Source organism: Sminthopsis crassicaudata, chromosome 1 (genome assembly GCF_048593235.1).
Source record: "Sminthopsis crassicaudata isolate SCR6 chromosome 1, ASM4859323v1, whole genome shotgun sequence".
In the NCBI taxonomy this organism is placed as follows: Eukaryota; Metazoa; Chordata; class Mammalia; order Dasyuromorphia; family Dasyuridae; genus Sminthopsis; species Sminthopsis crassicaudata.
The window spans coordinates 58,844,706-58,870,825 of record NC_133617.1 but is presented as its reverse complement, the minus strand read 5'-3'; the positions used below and the strand labels follow the sequence as shown (position 1 = coordinate 58,870,825).

Genomic DNA, 26,120 nt, shown 5'->3' with positions numbered 1-26,120 from the left:
TATAGCTCTGAAAAACCAGGCTTTGATAAAGTCCACTGGGATTCAAATGAAGCTACCTAATCATATCTTCAAACTCAAATCACTCTAGTTCTCAATGCCTGGCTAATAATAGGTCCCAGTCCAAGCCTCACTTCCTCACCATTTAGGTTTTGATGTCTCAGAATGAGTGTGTAAACAGCAATTGTTTCTGTTCTGGTCAGAAATCTTGAGGACTTTCCCCTTCTAGATTTGTTTTTTTGAGAATAAATGAGAATCTTTTAATCACAGAAAGAGTGCTTCCCGAGACCAAGGAAAGACTTTAGCTAAAAAAAAAAAAAAAAAAGCCAACATCTCCTACTTTAATTGCGGCCATCACCAATCATCCTAACCTATGTCTTGCCACTAGACCCAAATTAACTTTGGAGTAGAGAATGAGAATGATGACTCTGCAAAGCCCTCATTCACTTAAATCCAGTTTACTTGCAATTCAAAACATCACCCTGCTGATGTCAATGGTCCTCTTCGAGATGGATGACAAACAACAGTAAAGAAAAGGCCCTTCTTGTCAAGGTTAATCTCTCTAATGGTGGTCTTGACCCAAACTCTCCTCCACTTTGGCAGACACCTTGATTAAGGTTCTGATCCTTTCTTCTCATTCTCAATCTTGACATGTTTTCATGGCAGTATACAAACATATCCATGTCTGCTCTATCATCAAGAACTTTTACTGACGCTGCCATCTGTTAGACCTCTCCTCCCACTCATAAGCTAATTCTTAGAAAAAGACAACTATGTTTGCTACTCCTTGAATCTGCTCTCACTGTAATCAACTGAGACCATGTTAGAGGTGAGGTATGGTCTCCTAAATGCTAATAGTAATGGCCCTTTTTCAGTCTTCATTCTTCTAAACCTCTTCAAAGCTTTCTGAACCATCTCGAGGGAGGACATGATGTAGCAGAAAGAGTACTGGTTTGGAGTCAAAGTCTAGGCCCACCATTTACTCCCAGCGACTATAGATCTATCATTCTCCTCCCCCTCTCTCCACCTGTAAGATTAAGGGATTGTCTTTGATGAACTATAAGATATCTTTAAGTTTTAAATCTGGTATCTCATGGTCCTTCTTTCCATATATTCACTCCTAAAAAACTTTTAAGTTTTTTGTTACAATGTTCTTTATCAGTTCTCTTCCCACTTGTGTGACTGTTCTTTCTCAATCTCTTTTGCTTGGATCAAAAATCCACTGATTAAGTATATATGCTATACACAGCTTTGCTGGTTCTACTTTCATTCATTCATTTATTTGTTAATTGTTCTAGTTCAATTACAATCTCTATTTCAATGATTCCCAGTTCCACATATTTCATCCTCACTTCACTTTTATTCAGGTATAGTCTACTGAAACATATTTACAGCTTTCTCTCTAATATCCAACTTAAAATATCTGCCAAAGAAATATCTTCAATTTTCAATTCACTTCTCAGTCAGAACTGCGTTTATTTCTTGTATGGATACTGCAATCCTTTTAGCCACTAGTCAAAATCTAGGATTCATCCCTGACTCTTCACGCTCCTTCATTCATAACCATTAAGTTCCCATGTTTAATCAGTACTATGTTTACCTCTTTAAAATTCTTCCCTTTTATCTCTACCAATCAAGCTCAGGCCTTACTACTACTTACTTACTACTTGCATTCAAACTTCCTAATTAACCTCCTTAAAACCAGTTTTCCTCCCTTTCTAATCCTCCAAATCAAAGCTTCTTAAACTGTGGGTTGTAACCTTATATGGGATCATAGAAGTGAATGAGGGGTATCGCAAAATTATGATTTATTATCAGTAAATGTTTAACTTGTAGTCCTATTTTATATATCTACAAACCAGGGATCATATAAAAATTTCTTTAGTGAAAAGCGATGGCAAATAGAAAAAGTTGAAGTCCTGCTCTATACAGATGACCCAAATCCCCCAAATGCAGAGTTCTAACTGATCCATTTGCTTAAAGAAGTCTTCAGTTGTTCCCTATTACTTCTAGGATAAAATACAAACTTTTCGGCTTGAAATTTAATGCCATTAACATTCTGGATCCAGCTTATTTTCCCAAACATATTTCTTATTATTTAGCTTCTTACATTAAATATTACAAACTGATTTATTTGCTGTTCTTCAAATTCAATGTTTAATATCAGAACACTTCTAGGACCACATATAAATTTGTTTGCCATATAAAGTTATTTATAATTTGGCTTCTTCCTAACCATCCAATCTTTTTTATATGTTATGCCTATCCTTGCAATCTATGCTCCAGTAAACCTGGTCTACCTGGCATTTCCTCAAACATAACATTCATCCCCGAACTAGGTACCTTTGCACTGATTTTTCCCCATGCCTGGAAAATTCGCCTACCTTGCCTCTTCCTTTTTTTCCCTCTAGCTGCCTTAATGCTTAGCTCAAATCTCACTTTCTACAGTTTTTCCCAGTTCCTCCCTAGTAGCTAGTCTTTTCTCCATTACTTTCTAGACCCTCTAAACATATTTTTGCATGTACATTGTCATTTACATTTTGTCTCCCTGATTAGGATTTAAGTTCCTTGAGGGCAGTGACTGTTACTTTCATTTAGCACAGTGTCGGACATATAGAAAAGTACTTAATAAATGCTTACTAAAGGACTTTATGCCTTTCAAAAAGCTGTTCCTCAGGCTAAAATGCACTCCCACCTGTTCATAAAATTTCTACTTTTCTTTGAAGTTGAGTTCAGAGGTTCAAGGACACCTCCTTTAGGAAATCTTTCTTAATCTCCACTGGTCAATTTTTTCTTCCTCCTTAATATGTTCATTTATGTATCAAGATTGCATGGCCCAAGGAGAATGCAAGCTTCTTGAATGGAAGATCATTTTTTTCTTTCTAACCTCAGGAGTATTTAAAATATATCAAGTACTAACAAAGCACTAGCATATTGTGGATGCTTAATGAATACTCGCTGAAATGAATGGAGGAGGCTGTTACAATCCACTCGCGTCAGAGCCCGTTCCAAAACCCCACTGGTTCCAAGAATGTCTGGACCCACTCACGCTGCTGCTGCTCCAGGGCCAACTTGCACTTGTAGTAGTTGTAGAATTCGCCTCCGAAGAGGAAGGAGAATTTGGGGTTGTCTTTCTGTTTCTCCATCGTCATCTTCTCGAACTCTGGCCCGTTGCGGGCCACGAACTGGGCCAGCTTGTCGATGACATTCCGCAGCTCCTGGTCTGGGGCCCAGACAGAAGAGAATAGGTCAGAGAAAAGACGGGGGGAGGGGGGAATATATGGGCGCAGGAAACCCGCCAGAGTTGGAACCTTCCACCCTCCACCCTCCTTCCCTGGCGGTGGGGAAAATGACGCGGGTCCAGGGGGGAAACTGAGGCGCCAAGAGGGGGCGGGGCTCACACGGGAAACGGGTACGCTGGGGGCGGGGCTGCGGGAAGAGACGGGATCCTGGAGTTTGTGTGCTCGATGGGGATGGGAACGGGAAGTCATGGCCGGGAGCCCAGGACCTGGGCCCCGACTTACCGTCAGGCGGCAGCGGCAGCTCCATGGCTCCGGAGCCGCAGAACGTCCTCGGGAAGATCACGATTCCTCCCCGCGCCAGAGACAGAAGCCGGCCGGAAGTGTCGCACCTCACTTTTGCGACGTACCAAGACACTTCCGGCAATGATCTACGCTCTTCAACTACTTCCGATTATGAATTACGACCATCACCATGGAGAACCGGAACTGAGATCTTCGAGAAGGCGGGGCTCCCAGTCTTTGGGGATCTGGGCAGATGGCGGGAAATTATTTTGGTCGGTTGCTGTTCTATGCTTTTTTTTTTTTTTTTTAAATCTCCAGGGCTAGACCTGGATTCGAGCGCCATCTGCCTCTACCGTGCTTCTCTACTTTGGATTACTGCCTTCTCTTGGGCCCCGCAGCCTCTTTCCCAGCTGGAGCCGCGGCTCAACTCTAGTGGTTTATGAGTCACCTGCTGTGTGCGAGGACCCCGAGACTGCGTGAAAGTCTGTTGGCCGAAGAACACGTGCACAAACGCTAAACAAAGAAGTTGAGGGTCAGAGGAGGCTATCTCTGGCGTGGGGCACCGCCGCTTGGACAAAGGCGGGGAGGCAAGATGGTTAGAACTTGAGGTGCTGTGGATTGGCGCTGAGGAAGTGCAGCCTGACGCAGAGCGGGGTTCCAAGGCTATTCCCCTGGAGCTAGAAGGAGTACTTGAGACAGAAGTGCCCATGACAGCGAGGAAAAACATTGGGGTTTTTATGCAGAGGCGTTCCGTAGCCCCGGCCTGGGATCAGGGAACCCCGATTGCTCTATTTCATTATGACCTCGTGCAAAATCACAAAATAATCCTTACATGTCCTTATTCTTGGGGATCTCGAGGAACATACGTAATCTTATGGTGTACTAAATTCTCATGTATTCACAGCCTTCCCCCACCCTTTTTTCTGAATTTCAGCCCTGCATTTCCACACCAAAAGCCTAATTGTTTAGACTTTTCTACTTGGATGTTCAATAGGAATCTCAAACTATGACTCCAAAACAAAACTTAAACCTTTATTATTTATTTTATGGCATTCCTTTCTAATCCCACCCCATCCCTTCAAATTTCAAAGGGAAGTAAAGGGAATACTTGCTCTTAGTTATCTCATCACCAGCATATACAATCAGTTACCAAGTATCCTTGATTCTAATTACCAAGCACATTTGTTCCTTTTAACTCAGGATACTGTAGACTGCCATCACCTCTTAGACTAAATATTGTAATAGTTTTCTGATCTTTTTGCTTCTACTTCCCCTCCCCACCTCCCCCTAATCCATTATCTATGCACTGCCAAGTAGATCTAACAAAAGCAAACGCCTGCTGAAAAATCCTGTTTGCCCGTTGTCCTTTGGATACACGACAAACTCCTCTGCCCGGCACTGAAGGTTCCAACAATTTAACTCACAATTACCTTTTATAGATTTCACAGTGGTCACCTTTGGGCATATATTATTCTAAACAAATTGGCCAGTTAGCTACTTCTTAACTTAAAAAAAAAAAAAAATCTCCTGACAGCACTACAGCACAGCTTCCCCCACCCCCCAACCTGTTTTTTGGAATCCCTGTTTCAAGGCTTCTCACAGATCTCCCTCTTCCATGCAAACTTTGCAGATCTTTCCATTGAGGTGCTCTCCTTCAAACTTTTATTACTTTTACAGATCTATGTATATATCTACCCTAGTAGAAATAAACTGCCTGAAATTTTTTGCCTTTGTATATCAAGCACCTAAAAGTGATCTGCATTGGAGATACTTATGTTCATTATTAAAGTGTTTAATAATCATGAATTTATATTCAAGTATGAGGTATTAAGATCACAATCAAATTAGTAGCAGAGAAAGGACAAACCTACTTCAGGTTATATGCCAATACTTCTATGGGACCCTAATGCACTTGAAAAATATTCGCCAGGACAAGATTAGCTAAGTGGAACTCCAAGCCCCACTTCTTCAAGACAGGCCTTAAACTTTATAACTTTGGTCAGACAAGCTTTCTGACTTGGAAGAATGAGCATACTTGGCTGACACTCAAATGACAAATATCTTTGCATTTACTGGTAGTGATTAGGAAAACAGCTAACAAACAAAAACTCCAAAAAACTTTGCCAATAAAATTCTCTGTGAAACTCATACCTTTGGATGTTATTCACGTTATTGTTCTATACTCGGTTCCAAGTCTACATAATTTTCAACGTATTTTTCCTAAACCCTTTTTCATACAAACTGTTGAATGAGTGATTTATGTTATAAAATACAAAAACCATTCTCAATTCTTTCAAATTAGGCTAACAATTGTTTACAAGTATAACCAGGCTTTTGATAGCTACAAAGAATGTTTTTGACAATTACCCTATGAAGCTGATAATACAAATATTAAATAAACCTCAAGTGACCTGAGACCCATAAGTATATTAGTATTGGAATCAGGATTCAAAATCACAGCTAAAAAACCACAAAATCAAAACTAAAAGGGCCTTGGATCATTCCATTCACACTATTGACAGAATTCACAGAAAAAAAATTCATCTAACTAGTTAACTACTGCTTTCTGAGGCAATCTATTCCATTTTTGAACACTTCTAATTGTATAAAAGTGCCCCGAACCAATATATATAGTTTCTCCCTACTAATTACATCTTCAGGAAATGAGATCAAAAAAATCCCTTCAAACACTATTAGATAATTACGCCACTCCCACATTGAACCCAGTCATAAAACTGACCTGCAAGGGACCTACCTCACAGTCTAGCCTGGTCCTCATTGATAAGGAAACCCAAGGCCAACCCACAAAGTAGAGTTTGCCTGTGGTCAAGCAGTGATCTCCTGTGCCATGCTTTCTACTACATTCTAGGGGGGCTTCCTTCAGGAATTGGGAAAAGTTCATTTTCAAAAAGGGAGACTATGGTTTAGTGAACACTCAACGTGGCCTCAGGAATAAGATTCAAATGCCAGTTTCTTTAGCTAAGTAGTAACTTCCCAGAGCCTGTTTCATGTAATGGGAAAAAAATGGGGAAAAAAAAAAAATCCTTACAAGGCTAGAAAAACAGGATGAAAGATTTTCAAGAAATGCATTTTTACTGAAAAAATATAAGGCAAGGTAGGCCAGATGAAAGAGTAATCTCCCTACTAGAGACCTCTAGAGACAAATGATTCTTAGTTTATAAAGCAGTAAGGATTCCTCAGATAAAAGAAAAATTATACATTCACAGCAAAATCCAATATGGAATGTTTCTAACAAACCAGATTCAAATTCAGGCAAATATGAGCTTTTGGTGTAGATGAATTAACTTTTAGCTTCATTCAATTATGTCTGTACCTACATAATGAAATCCTAGTAATGGCAACAGAAACACTTTTGCCATGGGAAAAATATTGTATTGAGGAATCCAAAGAGCTAGTTAAAAGTGAGATTGGTTATTTCCCTTTAATGAGATTGTGTTCACATGTAGAAGAGAGGAAAAGTGCCTAGACCATTTTAGCAAATGGTTGTGAATATCAAACAAAGAATATGACAGTGCTTTGTATATATATAAGGATGTCATACATTTAAGGCATCCTTATTAGGGTTAGCTATCAGAAGCCCTAAAAATCAACACCTCTATTTTCCCACTTAAAAAATGAATGTGTCCCACAAAACCTTTAAACATTACCTGAGGTTAAAAGCTACTTGATGCTGAACTGGTTTTAGTTGTTTCAAATCCCTCCCAAAACATAATCCCCAAAACTCTGTGGAGTATATATCCTTAATACTACTGCAGAGTCCTACAAAAAATCCATTTACTTTATCCAATCTGTCTGGTCTTCCTGAGTGCAGACACATCTTGCAATAAAAATTATTTTATATAAAGCTCCCAGAAGTTCACCCTGGAGGTTGAACGAATGCACAGTGTTCTTTGTTCCCTTCGGAGGCTTCTTTATTTTGTGGTAAATACCACTGGTGAACACATACAACATGGAAAAATTCACTTTCACACACAATCTGGAAGCATTTTGGTCTGGAAAACAGGTTCAACATAATTTAAACAGGCCTGTAAATTTTCAAGTTATTTATAATGTTTGTCTCTATGAAGATTATAATTGTCCTATGTCTTGTTATTTTCCAGGGCAAACAAATATTTTCTTTTATGACTGTGTCAAGATACATAACAAAATGAGAATAGGTTAGAAAAGCTGAGAAGTTTAACTACCTACAGTAATAGGAATTTCCTCTTGCTCATGTAAAACTACAAAAAAAGTAAATTATCAGAGAACTTCAATACAACTAAGTGCTCCACATAAATGGTATGTACTTTGAGCAACACTATAATCTTAAGGATTCATTTTCTTTCTTTTGATAGTAAGGAACATTTTTGTTGGATTGTCCCCCTAAAGTTTTTTCATTCCAGTGTATGCACCTGCCACAAGTTGATGGTACAGGAGTTAGAGACCATTCATTAATTTACAGGTAGTATTTAATAACTGTTCCACCCATATAAGATCCTGCATTGAAAAAATTAAATAAAAACTACAATATCAGAAACTTCCTTTCACCAGAATTTTTTTTGAGTTAGATTTCTGTGTTCAGAAAATCAAAATGGCAAAAAAAAAAAAAAAAAAAAAAAAAAAAAGTCAAAAACTACTGTTTTAAGCAAAATGTTTCAGTATTTCTCAAATGCTGCTAAAAAGAAAAAAAATTATGTTTAGGCTCTAATCTCTGTCATGAAGAAACTTGATAAATCTTTTCTGGATCTTTCTCATGTCATGTCACACCTTGTGATTTTAGGTACTAATTGAACTGGGGCTTAGAAGCAAGGGCTGAAACATAAAATAAAGAGATATTCTAGTATCTGCAGCATATAAAATTCCAGCCCAGTAGAGAGGTTGTAAGCAGTGCTGGTACCTTACAAAGCTGATCATTTATTTATTTTGACTGATTTTATTTACACACTACCATATTTACTATAAAAAAGTAGCAACGTAAAAATCAGATTCAAATGTACAATACTGGGTCATTTTCAGGCCCCCCCCCAAAAAAAATATACACAAAATATTTAATTATTTCATTAGTCTATCAGAAGAAAAAAAATAATTTCTTCATATTTGCCTATTGTGTCAATGAGCCAACAGTTGCCAGTATGTCTCCCTCTAAAGAGAATTCATTTTATCCCATGTATGAGCAGAAAAGGTAGTGGAACTCAGTATGTAGCAAAAAAGAGGATTAAAAGATGAAAAGTTCAAATGCTGCCCTGGTCTCTATGAAATACTTCAATATCTAGAGGAAGGCAGGCCATCAGTACATTGGGTAAATCCTTTATGAAAGGACAAAGACAAAAATGGCACAAAACAGGAAGGCGTACATGGGTTATCTTCAGCAGAGATGTCAAATTCGATGAGAAATGGGGCCACATCCATACAGAAAGATCCCTGGGGGACATACACTGATAATAGTTTTTAAAACTCTTATTTTGTTAAGTATTTTCTAATTACATTTTAATCTGGATTAGGTGCACTGAGGAGTGTTATGGGCTCTTCGACCTGCAGATTGCATGTCTGACACCTCTAATCTACAGTACCATATGTCATTAAGATCAATGAGGATGCATTAACATATCCAAATAGTATTTCACATGAAAGCCAACACTTAAGATCCCAAAATTTGTGCTAATTAAGAGCTTACCGAGTGTAATACTCCTTTTAGGAGGGTAGTGGCATGGGATTGAACTACACTTAACACATGAACTAATCATGTTCTATCAGGTTTTTCAAAATGCAATGATGATTAGGAAGTTGCAAAGAGCAGGACAGAAAATACTTATGCTTTCAGTAGAACCAAAATCCATGAAAGGGTCAATTGCTTTAAATTGGGGCTCTACTGTTATTTTCATTACCCAGGATCTAAAGTCTAACATTAATTCTAGTCAAAATGTTTCGTTCATTTGAGTATTTTTTTTTTTAAATCAAAGCTCAACAATCTTTCATCTTACAAGGGAGACATGATTCTGAATAATGTAATTAAAAACATATTCAACACAGCTTGACGATTTCTATTAGGAAACAGCTTGATTCCTTTCTATTTTTCCCTGATTATAGTACAGATACAAAACTGCAAAGTGAATCTTTCCTACTGTATACAGAAATGTATTCGGCAAATATCATTGTTTTGAAACACTTAAAAGCAAAGGGCTTTAGATTCAAGGAGTCAGAGGACCCAGGATACGTACATACACACATTTACAAAATCATCTATAGAAAGTGCAAAATCCTTCTCATAAAAACAAAGTTTCATTTGGCAGCATCTATTTGCCAAATCTTTGCTCAATTCAACATCAGAGAATGACAGAGTTCTAGTCCTGGGGAAAGAGCTGTTTAAAGCACCAATTTATATTTCCTCATGTGCCTTTTGTTAATCAGGAATATCTGCAATGATACTCCCCTTGCTGCTACCACTTGCCGCATCAAGGAGAGAAAAATATTCTGCTATCTCCTGCAGTGGAAGAGAAGATGAAATTCCTTCTATGAATATGAGCCAGTACAATTTTACAATATCAGGTCAAAGAACCAGGCCTTACAGGCAATGAAAACAAATAATGCATGCTCAGAATGCAAACAGGATAGAAAGCTCAGTCTACTGATTTGCAGTTATGTTTTTTACATTTGTTGAGGATCACAAATGGATTGTCACAATACCTCGGGAAACTACTTGTCTTTTTCTTATATTTGAAGACTATTTAAAGTACTATTCATAGTCATTAAGAAAATTTTTCTAGCACTGACCCTTCTTTGATTAAAATTTCTTCCCCCCCCCCCACAATCTATAGAAACCATTAAAATGGGGTCACAAATTCCTAACAAACAAATCCTTTCCCACCCATGTAGCAGTTATGACTCAGGCATATTCAAGTAGTGCAATGCAAACTTTGGTTTCTACAGAGTCAGGCACAATCCTTGCCAATGATACCACAAATAGCTGAATGCCAACCATTTAAGAGTAGACCTAGAAATTTAAATGTTTCAAAAAGGATCTCAAGTAACTTCATTCAGAAAACAAAGGTGATAACTTAGAAACACAGGGGTTCAGAAAATTAAGCCCAGAAAAGTAATACTGGCCACAATTTTCGGTGTCAAACTCCAAGACAACACAACCAGCAAAGACCTCCCTCTCAGGGAGTTGGAAAGTTTACCTTTCATCAGAACCCAAAAGTCTTGCACTGCAGGTACACACCCTGCTCCCATATCCCTATGGAAGGTGCTCCATGCATAAGAATGTGTTTAGCGAAAGATACCACTTGTATCACTGCCACTCATGCACCTTCCCAGCTGCAGGAGAAGTACATTCTATGATTTTGAATTCCCTGGTGTGTCAGAAGTTTCTGATACTGCTGAGGGGAAAAAAATAATCTCTTAAACAGTCTCTCCCTGTCTTCTACATTCTATACATCATAATGATTTAAACTGTATGTGTTGGGATAGTTTTGCCTATTGTATTGAAAGTGATCTGTGAAGACACTGCTTCGACCATAGTGATAGTCCCCATGCTGAGGGAAGAGTATTCCATTTTGAGATTTCTCTGGTGTGTTCCGATGGTGATCAGGGCTTCCGAGGTCTCCAGTTACCACAGGCAGAAGATGCTTCTTGGCCTCTTGATTTGCATCATACTTGGTCTGAACAGTAAAAAGTTAGATGAAACATTTAGCATTTTTTACATAATGTCTTCTTATTGCCAAATCCAAAAGCTTAGTTATTCAAAGATTCAAGCAAATTAGTATTTTTAGAGAGGCAGACAACAGAACAATAAGAAGCCAAGGACTAACTCCTGTTTCCAAAAAAAAAAGATAATGGTCTATGTTTCTTTTCCTGGCTATTAAAATTCCCAATTACTGGTCAAACAAGAAAGACTTGGCAGAATTTAAGATTAAAAAAAAAGGGGGGGGGAGGGGGAGAGGACTATGCCATGTGAGGTTTAATTAAGGAAATAAGTATGTTTAACCCAAGAGATTTAGTAACACAATCACTATTTTAAAATATTTCAAGGATTCCTTTCTGAGATGGAGCTAAAAATCAAGCTCCAGAATTAGGAAGACACCTAAGTCCAGTGTATAAAATTCACCCTGGCTATAGGACCTCAGGCAAGTTCTTTAACTTTTAAGTGCCCCAGGCAAGTCTCTAAGGTACCAGGTATTAGTAGAGGAAGTTTCCTCAATAAGCTTTCTTTATACCAATAAATTTACTGGACTAGAATTCCTTTCACCCTTCCAAAAAGAATTTATTGTGAATGGCTCCAAGGACCAAACTACAACAAAAAGGTTAAATGTAGAGAGGCAGACCTGGGGTCCAATATAAGGAAGTACTTCCTAACAAAGACAGCTGCCAAAAAATTAAATAAGTCCTCTTGTTAGTCGTTGAGTTCTTTGTTGCTGGAAATGTTAAAGCAGAAGTTGGACAATGATTTATAAAGGCAAGTCATGTTTGGGTGAAGATTAAAATGCAAAGGCTCTGAAGGTTTTTTAAATTCTAAAAATCCTTGAGTTCTATGAATGCTGAAAGTAGAAACAAACTGGCCATTTTTTTTTCCCCCAAAGAAGAAGGCTACAGCACACATATCCATCTCAGACAACTTAAATATAGATGAATAGCTAGCTGCTTAAAAGAATGAATTCTCAAATTTTGGTCCTTGAACCCTCCAACCAAGGGTTCTATTCAGGAAGTGTTTGTCAACCGCAAATTCTTAAAGTTATTTTTCATGGGCATTAAAACACAATTACTGAACACTAACAGTGGGAGACTAACCTTAACTGGATTCACAACACAGACACTTACCTTATTATATAAGAAGACCCCTAAGATAGCTGTCATCATGCCCAGAACATTAGTGCTGGTGACTGGGTTGCGTAGCATTATGAGGGATACTGTGATAACCATGATCCTTTTTGTAGCATTTGCAACAGAATAACTCAATGGACTGATCAAATTAAGAATACTAAAAGCAATGACATTCTGTGCAAAGTTACAAAATCCGCTGATTATTAGCAGCATTAAAGTCCAGGGCCACTGGGAAATCGAATTCTACAGAAAGGGAAATAAAAAAAATCCACATCATTATGTTACTTCAAAATTCTAAGACTGGTTCAGTGGAAAATAAAATTGTTAGTGTTAAAGGAAGTGCTATAACACCTGGAAGCACTGACAACTTACATGTATAGAAGTCATTAGGATGATACATATCTTTCAAATACCTCATTCCACCTTGAGAACTATCTTGTGATCTGGTTATACAAACACTATTTTATCCCATTTTACAAATGATAAATGAGGTTTAGAGAAAAAGGTAACTTGTGAAAGGTTAGGTGGCAGGCCATACACTTGAACCCATCTTCTGATAACAAATCTAGTGTTCTTGTCCCTATTCAGAAGTTTAATTATGTAAACACAGGGAGATTGGGTCCTAGCATCTCCACTGGAAGGGTGGATGTCCTATGAGATAGTTTTTCAACATCTATTCCAAATGAGGTTGGATCCGATGTCCTTCTAACTCAAGTTATGGAGAGACTATGACTGGATGGATGACAGCAGAAGAATAACTAAAATTTTTTCTGCAAAACTGATGAGTGATCCACATCCACAAGGATAGACAGCTGTTGGGGGAATCCTCTTCCTATTGTCTTCATGTACAGAATCTTAGCATTGGAAGGGACTTCAGAGGCAATACCTACCAAGAATCCTTTCTATAATGACACTAAAAAGTTATCATCCAGGCTCCTCAAAAGGCAGCTTGTTTCACTAATGTAGTACTCAAATCAATAGAAAAATTTCCCTTTTGTTTCTATTTTAAGATTATGACTTCAAGCTTTTATTAGATTTATAACAAAGACCTATAGCAACAAATGTGAGAAATGAAGGACACAATGCCATCCAGCTCAAGACACAGCTTCAAAAGAATTTTCAAACAAGGAGAAACAAATATAGAAGCAAAGATGATTAGACATTAAAAGGATGACTAAAGGACCAATCTAAGTTGTGGACACAGTCAATAGTTGAGGCTCTGGGGATCTTTTGATCTATCTACATCTCATCCTAACCCCATGATTCCATCCTCAGTTTCCTGCTTTCACCTTTTATGCTTTTGGTCTAAACTTGGGATTATATAAGAGTAGAGAAGAAAGAAGCCTGGCTACTCCTTTTGATAAGATGAAGATCTATGCCTCGTCTTTAGCTTAAAATTTTAAAGGATCATTTAGCAAGTTTTTCAAAGCTTAATTATCTTTACTTTCTTAACTTTCACATCCTTAAAATACTTGAAAAGGACTATAAGGTCTCCTTCAGTAGGCTCTTCTCCAGGCTGTACATCCCACATTTCATATTTGGCAGCACTCCCTGTCAAAATCTCTTCTAAAATGAGGTACCCCAAAATTCAACAGTAATATTTATATAATGCCTTAAGATTTTCAAAGCACTTTATGTGAATTTTCTTACTTGATCATTAAAACAAGCCTGTACTACATTCTATATTTTTAGAGATGAGAAAATTGAAGTTTGGCGAAGTTTTGTGATGCTTCAGAGTAAAAGAGCCAGTAAATACTTGAGGCAGATAAACTCAGCTCTTTTTTTCACTCAGCCTCCCAAATGAACACAGTAGGATCACAATATAATTAGAAAGGACATTTGATATCATTTAATCTAATTCTCTCACTGCAAAAAGAAGGCCCAAAGAGGGCAAATTATCTACCTAGTACACAGTGACAAACTCAAATCACTGGCAAAACTGAGAGAACCAGGATCTCCTTTCTAATATGCTTGGTATGCTTCATCTAAAGAAACTATTAACAGTGATACAAATATGCAAGATACTCTTTATGTCAACAATATCTCTATAGACTTAGTGTGTGTAGGGGGTTCTGTGCTAGCACTGAGTAGAAAGATGACTGGGAAAATTTTAAATGATAGAAAAACTATCACTTGTAATTTGGTTTTAGAATGCACTCTTAATTGACAGACAGTATAAGTATATTTAATGTTCAAGATATTCACTTTAACGAAGAAAAGTTCAGTATAGCACAGTCAAGAAGATGTGAATTCAATTTATGTCTCTGATATTTCTTAGCTGTGTGACCAAGACTATATTGTTTAACTTGAACCTCATTTTCCTGATCAGTAAAATGGGGATTAGCATTTGCAAAATCTCTGTCAGAGAATGGTTCTGAGGCTTACATAAGACAGTAAGAGAGAATGTTTTGCAAACTTTAAATCACTAGACATCAGTTGTTGTTGTGGTTGATATTAATATTACACTGAATAACAAAAAGTCATGGTGAACATGAGCGGCTGGAAGAATTTTCCACTTTCCCCAGAATCTGTCACATAAGCATCATAGTATATTTAGATAGAAAACTTGGATCAAACATTGGATCCCACTAATTCTCTGGGAAACAGTGGGCAAATTATTTTATTACCTATGAAATGCGATAAAAATGGCCTTTAAAGTCTCTTTAAGTTCTGACATTTTATGGCTCTACAACAAGTAAACTATGTATAAATGTACCTATTAAAAATATATTTGAATTATAGGCATGCCTCGCTAGAAGGAAGGGTATTGGGGGAAAAAAGGAGGAAAACAGAAAATCAAAGTTAGAAGAGGAAATTGAAAAAGCTGACAAAAAAAAAAAGAGACAGGCAAAATGAAAAGAAACCTAGTAGTTGAGTAGTTCAAAAAAGAGTTCAAAACACACTCAGTCTACTTTAATTCAGAAAGTCTTTGGCAACTATGACCAAAAGGCTATAAAACTCTATAGACCCTTGCTCTAGTAATACCATTTAGAAGGGCTGTATCTCAAAGAGAGTTTAAAAAAAAAAAAAAAAAAAAAAAGAGGAGGTGAGAGGGAGAAGGAAGGACCTATTTGTACAAAAATATTTTGGTGGTAGCAAACTGGAAATTCAGGATGGCCATCATCTGGGGAAATGGCTGAACAAGTTGTGGTATGATTGTAATGAAATACTACAGGCTATAATAAATGATGAGTGTCATGATTTCAGAAAAACCTGGAAAGATTTACATGAATAGATATAAAGTGAGGTAAGCAGAGCTAGAAGAACATTGTATATATTGACAGCAATGCTGTATAATGATCAACTATGATTGACTTAGCTGTCCTCAGCAATACAATGATCTAAAATAATTTCAAAGACTCACGATGAAAAATGCTATCCACCCCAGGGGGGAAAAATGGAGTCTGAACAGAGAAAGAAGCATACTATTTTGGGGGGGGGGAGGGGGGTTTAATCTGTGTTTTCTTTCATAGAATTACTAATATGGAGATGTTTTGCACGATTACATATCTATAACCCATATCAAATTGCTTATCATGTCAGGGATGGAGTGGAAAAAGGAAAGAAGAGAATTTTAAAAAATAAAATGTTAGAAATTGTTTGTATATGTAATTGGAAAAATATTGCTTATAAGGGCAAAAAAAGTTTTTTTCCAGGCAGCTGTGCCTGAAAATGGTGAGAGAACTCCAAGTTTTCATTTCTTCTCTCATAGGAAAAGTAAACTGAGATGCTGCTGCTGCTGCTGATGTCAACAAAAGAAAATAAAAGATTACAACATGAAGAAATTGAAATATTGATTTCTTAGGAAGAGGATAGACTTCCAGAAAGACTTGCCAATACTATGTTGAAGGTAGTAGCTGCAGAACCACTCTCTTCTTGGTTTCTTTTACTTTATGAAAATGTGTTATCAGTAAGCATGATCTAACATACAGCATGAGGAAGAATAGAAACTGATTTCCTTCTTAAGACATCATGAGACATCACAAAAGCTCAGTGTTAAAAGGGCTACTTATTGGATGGTAAGAACTTTAGAAAGTTCAACAAAAAAAGTGGTAACTCCAAAAACAAAGAATCTACTTTGAAACTAGTAAGGAAGGGGGCAGCTAGGTGGCGCAGTGGATAGAGCACCAGCCTTGAATTCAGGAGGACCTGGGTTCAAATCTGGTCTCAGACATTTAAGACTTCCTAGCTGTGTGAACCTGGGCAAGTCACTTAACCCCAGCCTCAGGAAAAAAAAAAAAAGAAGAAGAAGAAGAAAGAAACTAGTAAGGAAAACAGGATTCTTTGCTTTGGCCAACTTACCAGGTCATTCTCTACTAAGAAAGAAGAAAGGTCAACCAAAACCCATGTTGGGATCATGAAAAAGACAGCATGACATCCAAGTATGTTCAATAACCGAAGATGATGGATCCTTGAATCTCTCAGCACCTGAAAATTCAAAACTTTTAAAGTAACCAACCAATTTTCCCCAAAGCTGAAATTTTTAAATTCACAGAATGATAGAGCTGCATGGAGGGAGAGGGGGAAGAGGAGCTCTCAAAACTATTCTAATGCCTCTGAACAGGATATGTATACTCAAGTAGTCACCCAAATTCCACTAGCAGATTGCAAGGAATGGGAACCCACTGAGTATCACCAACGACTGCAGCTACTCCAGGAATAAGTTTTCCTTTACATATGTTTCATTATGATTTCCACTTCTGCCAGTTCTGCCAAGAAAAATGAATCCAATTCTTTATACCCCTTCAAATACTTAAAAGAGCAGTTACCATGTACCCCAAAGTTTTGTTCTCCATATTAAACACCGCCAGTTAATTTTAATATGACATAATCAACCAACCTGGTTGTAGTAAAAATTGTAATTGTTGTTTTTCAAATGAGATCCTTAGACCTGAATAACAGCCCCCAAAGGGTCTCATTTAGAAAGACTAGTTATCTCCCTCATTATGAATCTTTAAGTGTTTTAATGAAGCCCAGATTGAATTTTTAGCCTTATGCACCCTACAATCATTTATTAAGCATTTAAAATACTGGGTTGTGCTGGGATAGTTTAGATAAAACAACATACCTTCATGAAGTTTACAGTCTAAAAAGACTTAACACATGTCTACGTATTTATATGGTATTTTAAAGCTTATATAAAAACTTCATATACATGGACAAACAATTCTGTAAACTAAGTACCTTGGGTAATAATAACTTTATTTTAGAGATAAGAAAAAATAAGGTTTAGAGTTAAAAAGATTTGCTTAATCACAAAACTGGCAACTATCTGAGGCAGAAGTCAAAAGAAGGCCATCCTGATTGCATTTCTAACACTCTATGAACAATCCCATGCTATTTCTTTAATAAAACTATATATATATACCTATATATATAAAGTATTACCTAATTTCAAAAAATGGGCATCTGATGTTTCTGAATGAATAATTCCATATCCAAATATGACACTTTAGGAAATAAGCAGCATAGGTGTTCTTAAGACAGGATAAGTGAACTTGGTTAGTTTTGCATAATTTTTTTTATATTCTGATAATTTTATGATGATATAATTTGTTTCCTATGTATTTTATTTCACATATTTAAAAACATGATTCTGAGAAAGTGTCCAGAGGCTTTTGACCTACTGCCAAAGAGGTCCATTCATCCTTGACAAAAAAAAAAAAAGTGTAAGAATTCTTGCTCCACAACATTTTAGAGATCACAACACACCTGATTCATAAAACTCTGTGAAGCAGATACGACAAATATTATTACTATTTGTTTTCAAAGATGATGATAGCAAAACTCATATATTAGTGGCCTTGCTCAGGGTCACACAACCACTTAAGTATTAAAGTATTATTCAGCCCAGTTATCTGCTGTCAAGTCCAGTATTCTTCCAATTAAAAAAACAACAAACAAACAAAAAACTATCTCTTTGCATTAACCCACATGAATAGATAATAACTTTTGGCAAAAGACAAAAGACCTACTTTGGAGACTATAAACTTTGTAAGAGGAGAGGTCATGTCTTATTTTGTTGTCTCTCCAGTACTCAGTACCTGGGTAATAAAGTATTACATGGTAATGCTTAATGTTTGGTGAATGTAAAGGTTTCTTGTTTTGAATATTCTCAAGAATATTAACAGAAACATATATTATAGAGCAGTTTATAATTTAGAATTCTTCCCAAATATACTTTCATATTATTTTGACAAGAGTCATAGATTGAAGTCATGCAACAATTATCATTTTTTTATAAGTTAGAAAGCTGAAGTTTTGAGGTACACTAACTCACCCACAAAGATAGAATGAAGCAAATCTTAACATCTCCATCTTTTAAACTCTCCTCCCAGTGCCCTTTCTACCACATCCAGTTATGTGATAAAAAAAATAACAAAAGACAACCCATATCACTAAAACATTTCCCACCCTTGGGAATTCAATCACACTGACAGTGACTGATTGAATACCTTTTTGGAGAATATGTTCTGAAGGGAAAAGCAGAGGGTCGCTGCTAGAGCACTGATGAGCCCCCACATATCAAAGGACAATTCAGTGACTGTGGCCAACAAGACACCGCTGATGATGGGGATCAATGATAAATATACCTGGAAGAGGAAAAATGGAGAAGGAACTTCAGTGTATATGTTGTCATGTTGGCTGTGCTGCTATAAACATAATAAACTACCACTGACCTGTCACCAAAAATCAGAGTGTAAACTATAAAAGAAATTCTTCAACTCTGCCCTCTCCTCTTCCCCATTTCATTTTCAGCTAAAGTAATCAAGGGCAAGACAGAGCCAGAGAAAAATGCAAATTAGTCAATTCTGTTAAATCCAATGCTCCAGGATTTAAAAGTTCCTTCTCAGAAAAAGCTGTCTTTCTTAAAAGGAACTGATTAACCGATCTTTCTTGTGCAACAAGATAACTGTATAAATATTGCATTTAATATATACTTTAACATATTTAACATGAATGGGACTATCTGCCATCTAAGGGAGGGGGTAGAGGGAAGAAGGGGAAAAGTTGAAAAATAAGTTTTTGCAAAGGTCAATGTTGAAAAATTACCCATGCATATGCTTTGTATACAAAAAGCTATAAAATATATACATATATATATTTTTTTAAAAGGAATTAAGTCTCACATCCTTTGGCAACTAATCCAGATTTTGCATTCTATTAGTCATACAATAATTTCAAAAACAATTCAGGAATGCCTATCTGTAATGAAAATACTAATATTTATTAAGTGCCTAGCATGCACCAGACACTTTATGAATATTACCTCATTTGATCCTAACAAAAACCCTATGAGCTAGGTGTTATTTTAAATCTTCATTTTACATATTTGGGGAAACTGAGGCAGAGGGTAGTTAAGTTGCCCAGGTAACAAGCTAATAAGTTTATCAAGTTGGATTTGAACATGAGTTCTTCCTGATTACAGGCCTAGTGTTCTAATCATTGTACAGTTAGGTACCCCAAAGTGCCTCTTCTCTAATAAGTAAAGCAGTTTACTGAAGCAACCACATGTAGAATCCCCTTAAACTTCCACATAAATAGGGCTTTTCTGCAAAAATGAGTTTTGGAATATTTCCTAGGAGTACAGATTTCTGGTGGGTAAGGCTGCTGATGCTTTATATAGTAGACATTTAGCCTCTTTACTGAAATGGATCTTCTAAACCAAGGATTTTTAGAAAAGAGGATAAAGAAACAGAATCCCTGAGGTCCTTGAGTAGACTCTGTAGACTCTCACAGAAGGCCTGTTTGAATCTTTCCTTTCTGTGCAAAGAAGTTTAAACTCCCTCCCTCGTTTGTCCAGGCACAAGGGCTTAGGCAATGTTAGATTATAATGTACAACGAGGAACACTAAACTAGGACTATAGGAGCCCAAGGCTCAATTCTATCATTAACTAGTTTTGTGAATCTAGACAAGTCAATTTCCTCTTTGTACATTAAATCAATTAAAACAAATTTCCTGTATGTCTAACTGGAATGAGGCATGTCAGAGACAGTGGGCTTATTCTATAAAGACAGGTCTTTCTCCAGAAGACATATGACCTTTGAGGATGCTAGTCCTTCCTAATCTAAGAATGTGTAATTCTGTGACCTCTAAGGTCCCTCACAATACCAGCAATCTGTTGATCTATGCTATACTGAATGATGTGGTTTTGTGGTTTAATGAATCAGTCAATCAAGCAAGCAATATTTATAAAGCAACTACCTCATGCCAGGCACAGTGGATATGAGAAAAGAAAAGGAAAAAAAAAAAAAGAAAAAAAAAAAAAGGTAGCCCTTAAAAAGGGGTATAAAATTTTTATATACCGACAGCAGTCTAAGTGAGAAAGATTTGTATGAAATCAGACAAAGGTGACCTAATTTTCTGTGAAATGGGCTAAGACCTAGAACATTGCATGATTGTGAGCTATATAAAACACATAGGGACAAGCCACTGGTTTTTAAAAGCTTCTTACAATCCATCAATCCCACCACCATAAATTCTCAGCTCTCAGCTACAGATGTCACAGGCTCTGAAGAACATAAAGTCTGGGTCAACATGGGGCAGTACTTCAACCCTTTAAATATTACCAATTCGGGCTAAAAAGCTTATTTGTACAACTAGGTGCTCTTGGTAGTATTGGTTATTTTCATGAGTAGAGACTCAAAAGACAAAAACCCCAAATTCTGTTTCAGCTGCTAAAGAGTTCCTGGATTTTACCCAAAGGAGAAACCTTAGTTTCCAGCAGATTAAGAAACCATTCCTGGTTCCTTGAAATGACCAGTTTTGTTTCTTTCACCTTTGTAACCAATTAGAAACTGCCTTGATTGTAGGGAGGGGAAGGGGGTGTGTGGGCAGGTTCTTTGCCAAGTACAGGAAGTGCAACAGAAACTGAAGACTGAGCTCAGAAAGGCACTGAGAGACCATCTTGTCTGTCAAATGAACCTCTTTTGACAGGAGGAAACAGATTCACAAGTGTGGGGAGGGAAGGTATCAAAAAGTCATAGCCAAAGTTAGTGGCTCTAGTCTAGTGCTGTTGGACTGTCTCACGCTGACAAGTCTGAATGCCCAATAACTGCCCATTTTACCTTGGTGCTCTGCTGTTGGACTGTCTCACGCTGACAAGTCTGAATGCCCAATAACTGAATGCCCAATAACTGCCCATTTTACCTTGGTGCTCTGCTATGACTAGAGGCCCCCTTCAATTCAATCATTTGGGAAACAGTTGCCGATTGGACTAGAAACAAAACTGTCCCAGCGCTGCCCTTCTGCTCCCATTGCCCACCTTCATTTCCCCAGTCTCCGTTGGCCTTCCCTATCCTCTGTTTCCTCACCAGTAAGCTCTCCTCGGGCTCTCTGCGGGTTTCCTCTCCAAGCCCCCCACCCCGTTTCTGGGGCACCCCTTAAGGCTTCGGAAGATTCCCTCAACCCCCCCCCCCTTAGCTTTCCAGTCTTGAGGTTCCCGAGGGCCTCCCAACTCCAAGTCTCACCGATTCGCTCAGATCCTTCCCCAGCCTCTGGGACACTCAGCAACTCCAAATGCCCCGGGCGCTCACCGGGCCTCCAGGGTATCTCCCCCGGGCCCCGGGCCTTTCTGGGCTTGCCCTCCGATTCTGGGCCCCTCCCCCTACCCTCCTACATTCCCGGGGCTTCTCGGTCGTGGGCCCCCCTGGGTTCCGGCTCCCCTTGGGCCCGCTAGGGCCTCACCCGTGTGCGCGTAGGACACGGGCACCTTCCAGATGCTGAAATGAGCCGACACGGAGGCGAAGTACTTGCCGAAGGCGAGCGGGAGTACGTAGCGCGGATAGAAGCGGGGCGGCAGCGGGTCGGCGCCCGCAGCCGCGCCAGGGCCGGAGCCGGGCCCCGGGCCGCGAGCGGGCGGGATGCGCCAGGCCCGCAGCAGCGGGGGGAGTCCCGCGCACAGCGCCAGGATGTGGCACAGTGACACGGTCACGGGGAAAGGGAAGCCGCTTAGGATGATCTTGTTCACCACGTTCCCGCCCGCGCTCAGCGCGTACCAGAGCAGGCATAGCGCCGCCACCCGAGCGCCCTCCCGCGCCCCGGCGCCTCGCGCGCCGCTAACCGACCCGGTGCCGGCAGCCGAGGCCGCCGCCGAAGCCGCCGAAGCCGCCGCCGCCGCAGTTGTCGCCATCCTGCAGCTCCGGGCCCGGCTCGGGACCCCGCGCGCCGGCCCGGGCGGGGCGGGGCCGGCCCGGGGACGCGCGTCGGGCCCTTTCTGCCCCGCCCCCTCTCGTCGTCGCCGTAGCCCGATAGGCCAGAGTAGATCCCTACGTCATCGCCACCAGCACCGGCCGGCTGACGTAGAGGAGACGACGTGGGCTGCTTCCGAGAGGGGAATCAGTGGTCCACGTCACTTCCGTCCGCGTCGGAAGTGAACTTTGGAAGGGGCTAAGCTGCCTTTTTTCTTCCTGCCGCTGAGAATGGTTCCCTTTCCCTAGTTTTCGGAAGCGTTCATTCGGATTTCCTCGGAACTACTGTGGCCTGAGTAAGGAATGCAGTACGCGGAAGATTAAGTCGATAGCGAAGGACTAAAGCTTGGGGAACCTGCCGAGAGTCCTTGCCGTACGTCTGAAGTAGCTGCAGCTCTGACGCGGCACCCACGTGACCTTGGACTGGCCCTTTAACTGTTGATAATAATAGCTATCCTTTCTATGGCGCCCTCCTATATTCTAGGCACTGTGCTAAGCCCTTTACAATCTTATTTGCTCTTTCCAACAACCCTGCAAGGTAGGTGCTGTTATTACCCCCATTTTACAGTTGAGGAAACAGGCAAGTCGGTGAAGTGACTTGTACAGTGTCTGGGTTAGTGTCTGATAACTGGATTTTAACTCGGATCTTAATGAATCCAGGCCAGTCATTCGTAGTTTCTGGCCTGCAGGGAACTTAACCTGATCACTTTGGTCATAACCAAGATTCTTAACGAATCCAGGGGGAATTTGCAGAGATCTAGTTCAGTCTTACTTTTACGAATGGAAACAAGTGACCCTCCCCAAGACAGGCTAAATTTAGTCCCCGGAGGTCTCTCCGGGAACAGCTGAACTTTGTACTCAGAGTGGTCCTGAGTCCAATTCCACCGTCCTGGATAATCTAATAGCTTTTCCCTAATCGAAGAAAATAAAAATGTAGTGGACAGAGATCTGACCTGTGTGACCGAACTTGTTTTAGGAAGGGCCTATTCCGTTTGGCACTGGAGAACAAAGACAAAAGGGGAAAGGGCCCTGCCTGCGAATTAATGAGGAGAGGCAACTTGTAGATGGAAAATAGATAATGTGGAGGGGAAGGAATCAGGAAGAGAATGAGGCTGATGACTTACTTAAACCCAAGTCAGGAACCGTAAGTCAAGACGTCCCCCTGGGATGCCATTGGTTTCTTAGAAAAGCAAGACTCTACAACTGGTAGTAGGGAGCTAGAGGAATGCAGAAATAGGGGAGTGACATAGACAGACCTGTGCTTCAGGTAAAGCACTTTGGTATGAGGGTAATGCAGAATTAGGCTACTGCAGTGGTGCAGGCAAGAACCGATGAGGGCCTTAAGTGAGGTGGGAGCCGTAAGGGCAAAGAACTGGAACACTAAGAACTGCTGTGAAGATGCCACAAGATTTTTAGTTCTCATGCAGGGAACTGTGACATTGAAGTTGCCACCTAAAATGGAGATCAGGGAAGCTGGGTTTGAATCTTGGTTTTGCCCTTTGTCTCACTCTGAAATTGTATTCTCCTAACTATATTGGGAGATTGTGAGAGATAAGCTAGGCTCCATTAAAGGTTTAGGTCTACCAAGTTCAGGGCATTAGATTTCTAAGGGCCTTTCTGATTGCTTACGTTGCTGGACAGATGATTTTGTTCTTTGTAAAATGAGGCTTACGTTTGTACCACTTATACTGTTCAACATTATCGTGAGGAAACTTTGCTAACTTGACAGTAACCTTACTGAAGGGAGATTCTCTATTTCTAACTTAACTACCAACCATCTTATTACAGAAACAAAGTAGGCACCTTGCCTTTTTTTTTTTTTTTTTTTTGTATCACTGAGGCAGATGCAATGAAGAAACCCACTCTCTGCCACATTGGCAGAGCCCCATTCTAATGCAGTTCTCCTGATTCATGTTACTAATCCTAGCCCTTGTGCCACTTTCCCTTGTTTTCCCTCCTCAAGGAAGAGCATATTTTTAATTGTTAGCATGTGGGGAAGATGTTTGGAACATGATCTCTTAAAAGGTTATCAAAAGGACTTTCTTTGGAAGATGTAATTTCTGTCTTCTGGATTACAATGCAAAAGTGTGACAAGATGTTCATCAGAAAAGTAGTTAGCTGGCTATAACTTTTTACTATTGACTGAGTCATCTGAAATGTTCTTTAAGCCTGTAAAATGAGTTTGAAACATATCTAAATTCCTTCCATCTAAAATATTCAGTTCTAAGGCCTCTTCTACATCAAGTATTTTCTATAAATTAAAAACCTTTGGAGCCAGGAAGACCCAAATTAGAATTTGGAATGATCCTAACTTTTCAGATTCATTTCTTTACAGCACCTGAGAATCAAGAATCAAATGATATAATGTAAATGTTGTGAATTCCAAGTGTTTATAAATGTGAGCTATTTAATTTCCTATTTACTTTTTTTTTTCTTCTAAACTGACAATTGTTTGCTCTCTGGTTTCTTGAAAGTAGAATTCTGAAAATAACAGTTGGAACCAAAGAGCAAGTCTAGGAGCTTTTTTTTTTTTTAATTAACTGTTGATAGAAAACTTTCAGACTGATTACAGTTTGAAGGTTCTCAGGTCAGTGAACTGTGTTGGGTTCTAGTATCAACCTTGAGTTACAGAATTAAAGAATTTGGATAGAACAAGCTATCTTACTGATGAGGAGAGTAAGGCTTAGAAGGCTTTCACTGTTACAAAGGCAAATTGGTAAAAGCCAGATCTTGTGGTTCCAAGCCCAGTTCATGTTCCCCTATGCCATAATGTGCTTTCCTCATTTCAGAAACAAGGAAACCAAGACCCATTGTGATTAAGGGACTAAGGTAGTCACAAAGTAAATTAGGAACAGAAAATAGGTCTGACGAACATTAAAAAAAAAAAATATTTGCAGGCAAACTTTCCAGCTCTTAGAGGAAGACATCATCATCATCATCATAGGAAATCCAAAGATTTAGGTTTCATAACTGATTTAATGTAAACAACTGGGTTGATGTTCAGGAGACCACTTGGTCAATGACTTTTCCAGGCCTTGGGTTCATATGTAAGATGAAAGTTGTGCTAGATAATCTCCAGAGTTTCTTCCAGGCTTGATATAATAGAATTCTAATTAGGGAATAACTGAAGGATTCTCTTAAGGTCCTTTAAAAGTTTCAGAAGTATTCGCATACATTGTTTCAAAAATGCAGTACAAAAAAAAAAAAATTCCATGTACATAAATATAAAGTGTCTAAAAGTAAAAAGCAAGCTTAAGTAGAAAATAAAAATAAAACAGCTAAGGAGAAGTATATTTTAAAATATCAATGTAGTTATAATTGGTATATATCCATTCTAGAGAAGAAAATAGAGGCTTGAAAAATCTTGTTAGTAGCAGAGTGAGAATTGATTTCCAAGTTTCCTGACTGACAACTCAGGTCTCTTCAAAAGACAAAAATCTGGCAAAGCTTCTTAGTAGTGCTGGCTATTTTACTAAACAAAATTAAACCTCACATTACAGAAAAGATTACTTAGACACAAGCTTCCTGCACATCTAGTTTGGTTTCATAGCCTGATTAGTGGAGAAGGGTTGGAATGAGATGTCAAAATCT

The 26,120-nt window shown here is 38.8% G+C and overlaps 2 protein-coding genes across 4 annotated transcripts in view; both read right to left on the bottom strand.

Annotated features, from left to right (window-relative positions):
• Positions 1-3,671, bottom strand: part of CHERP (calcium homeostasis endoplasmic reticulum protein) — a 31,094-nt gene extending 27,423 nt beyond the window's left edge. Inside the window, exons 1-2 of one of the 2 annotated variants that reach the window (XM_074305904.1) lie at positions 3,522-3,671; positions 3,047-3,220 (exon numbers count right to left, since the gene is read on the bottom strand). In XM_074305904.1, the coding sequence (XP_074162005.1) occupies positions 3,047-3,220; positions 3,522-3,546 (199 nt within the window). In that variant the 5' untranslated portion in view covers positions 3,547-3,671. The remainder of the gene's footprint in view (positions 1-3,046; positions 3,221-3,521) is intronic. The other variant, XM_074305893.1, reaches the window with a different exon arrangement.
• Positions 3,672-9,549: 5,878 nt separating this feature from the next.
• On the bottom strand, positions 9,550-22,599 carry SLC35E1 (solute carrier family 35 member E1). 2 transcript variants are annotated; one of them, XM_074306055.1, is made up of 7 exons: positions 22,016-22,497; positions 21,844-21,870; positions 21,408-21,437; positions 18,794-18,931; positions 16,641-16,766; positions 12,336-12,581; positions 9,550-11,179 (listed from the first exon to the last, which is right to left on the bottom strand). In XM_074306055.1, the coding sequence occupies exons 1-7, from the start codon at positions 22,469-22,471 to the stop codon at positions 10,949-10,951; spliced, it is 1,254 nt and encodes a 417-aa protein (XP_074162156.1). In that variant the 5' UTR covers positions 22,472-22,497; the 3' UTR covers positions 9,550-10,948. The 2 variants fall into 2 exon arrangements, with proteins under 2 accessions (XP_074162156.1, XP_074162148.1); XM_074306047.1 differs by lacking the exons at positions 21,408-21,437; positions 21,844-21,870 and having other exon boundaries at positions 21,959-22,599.
• Between the last annotated feature and the right edge of the window lie 3,521 nt (positions 22,600-26,120).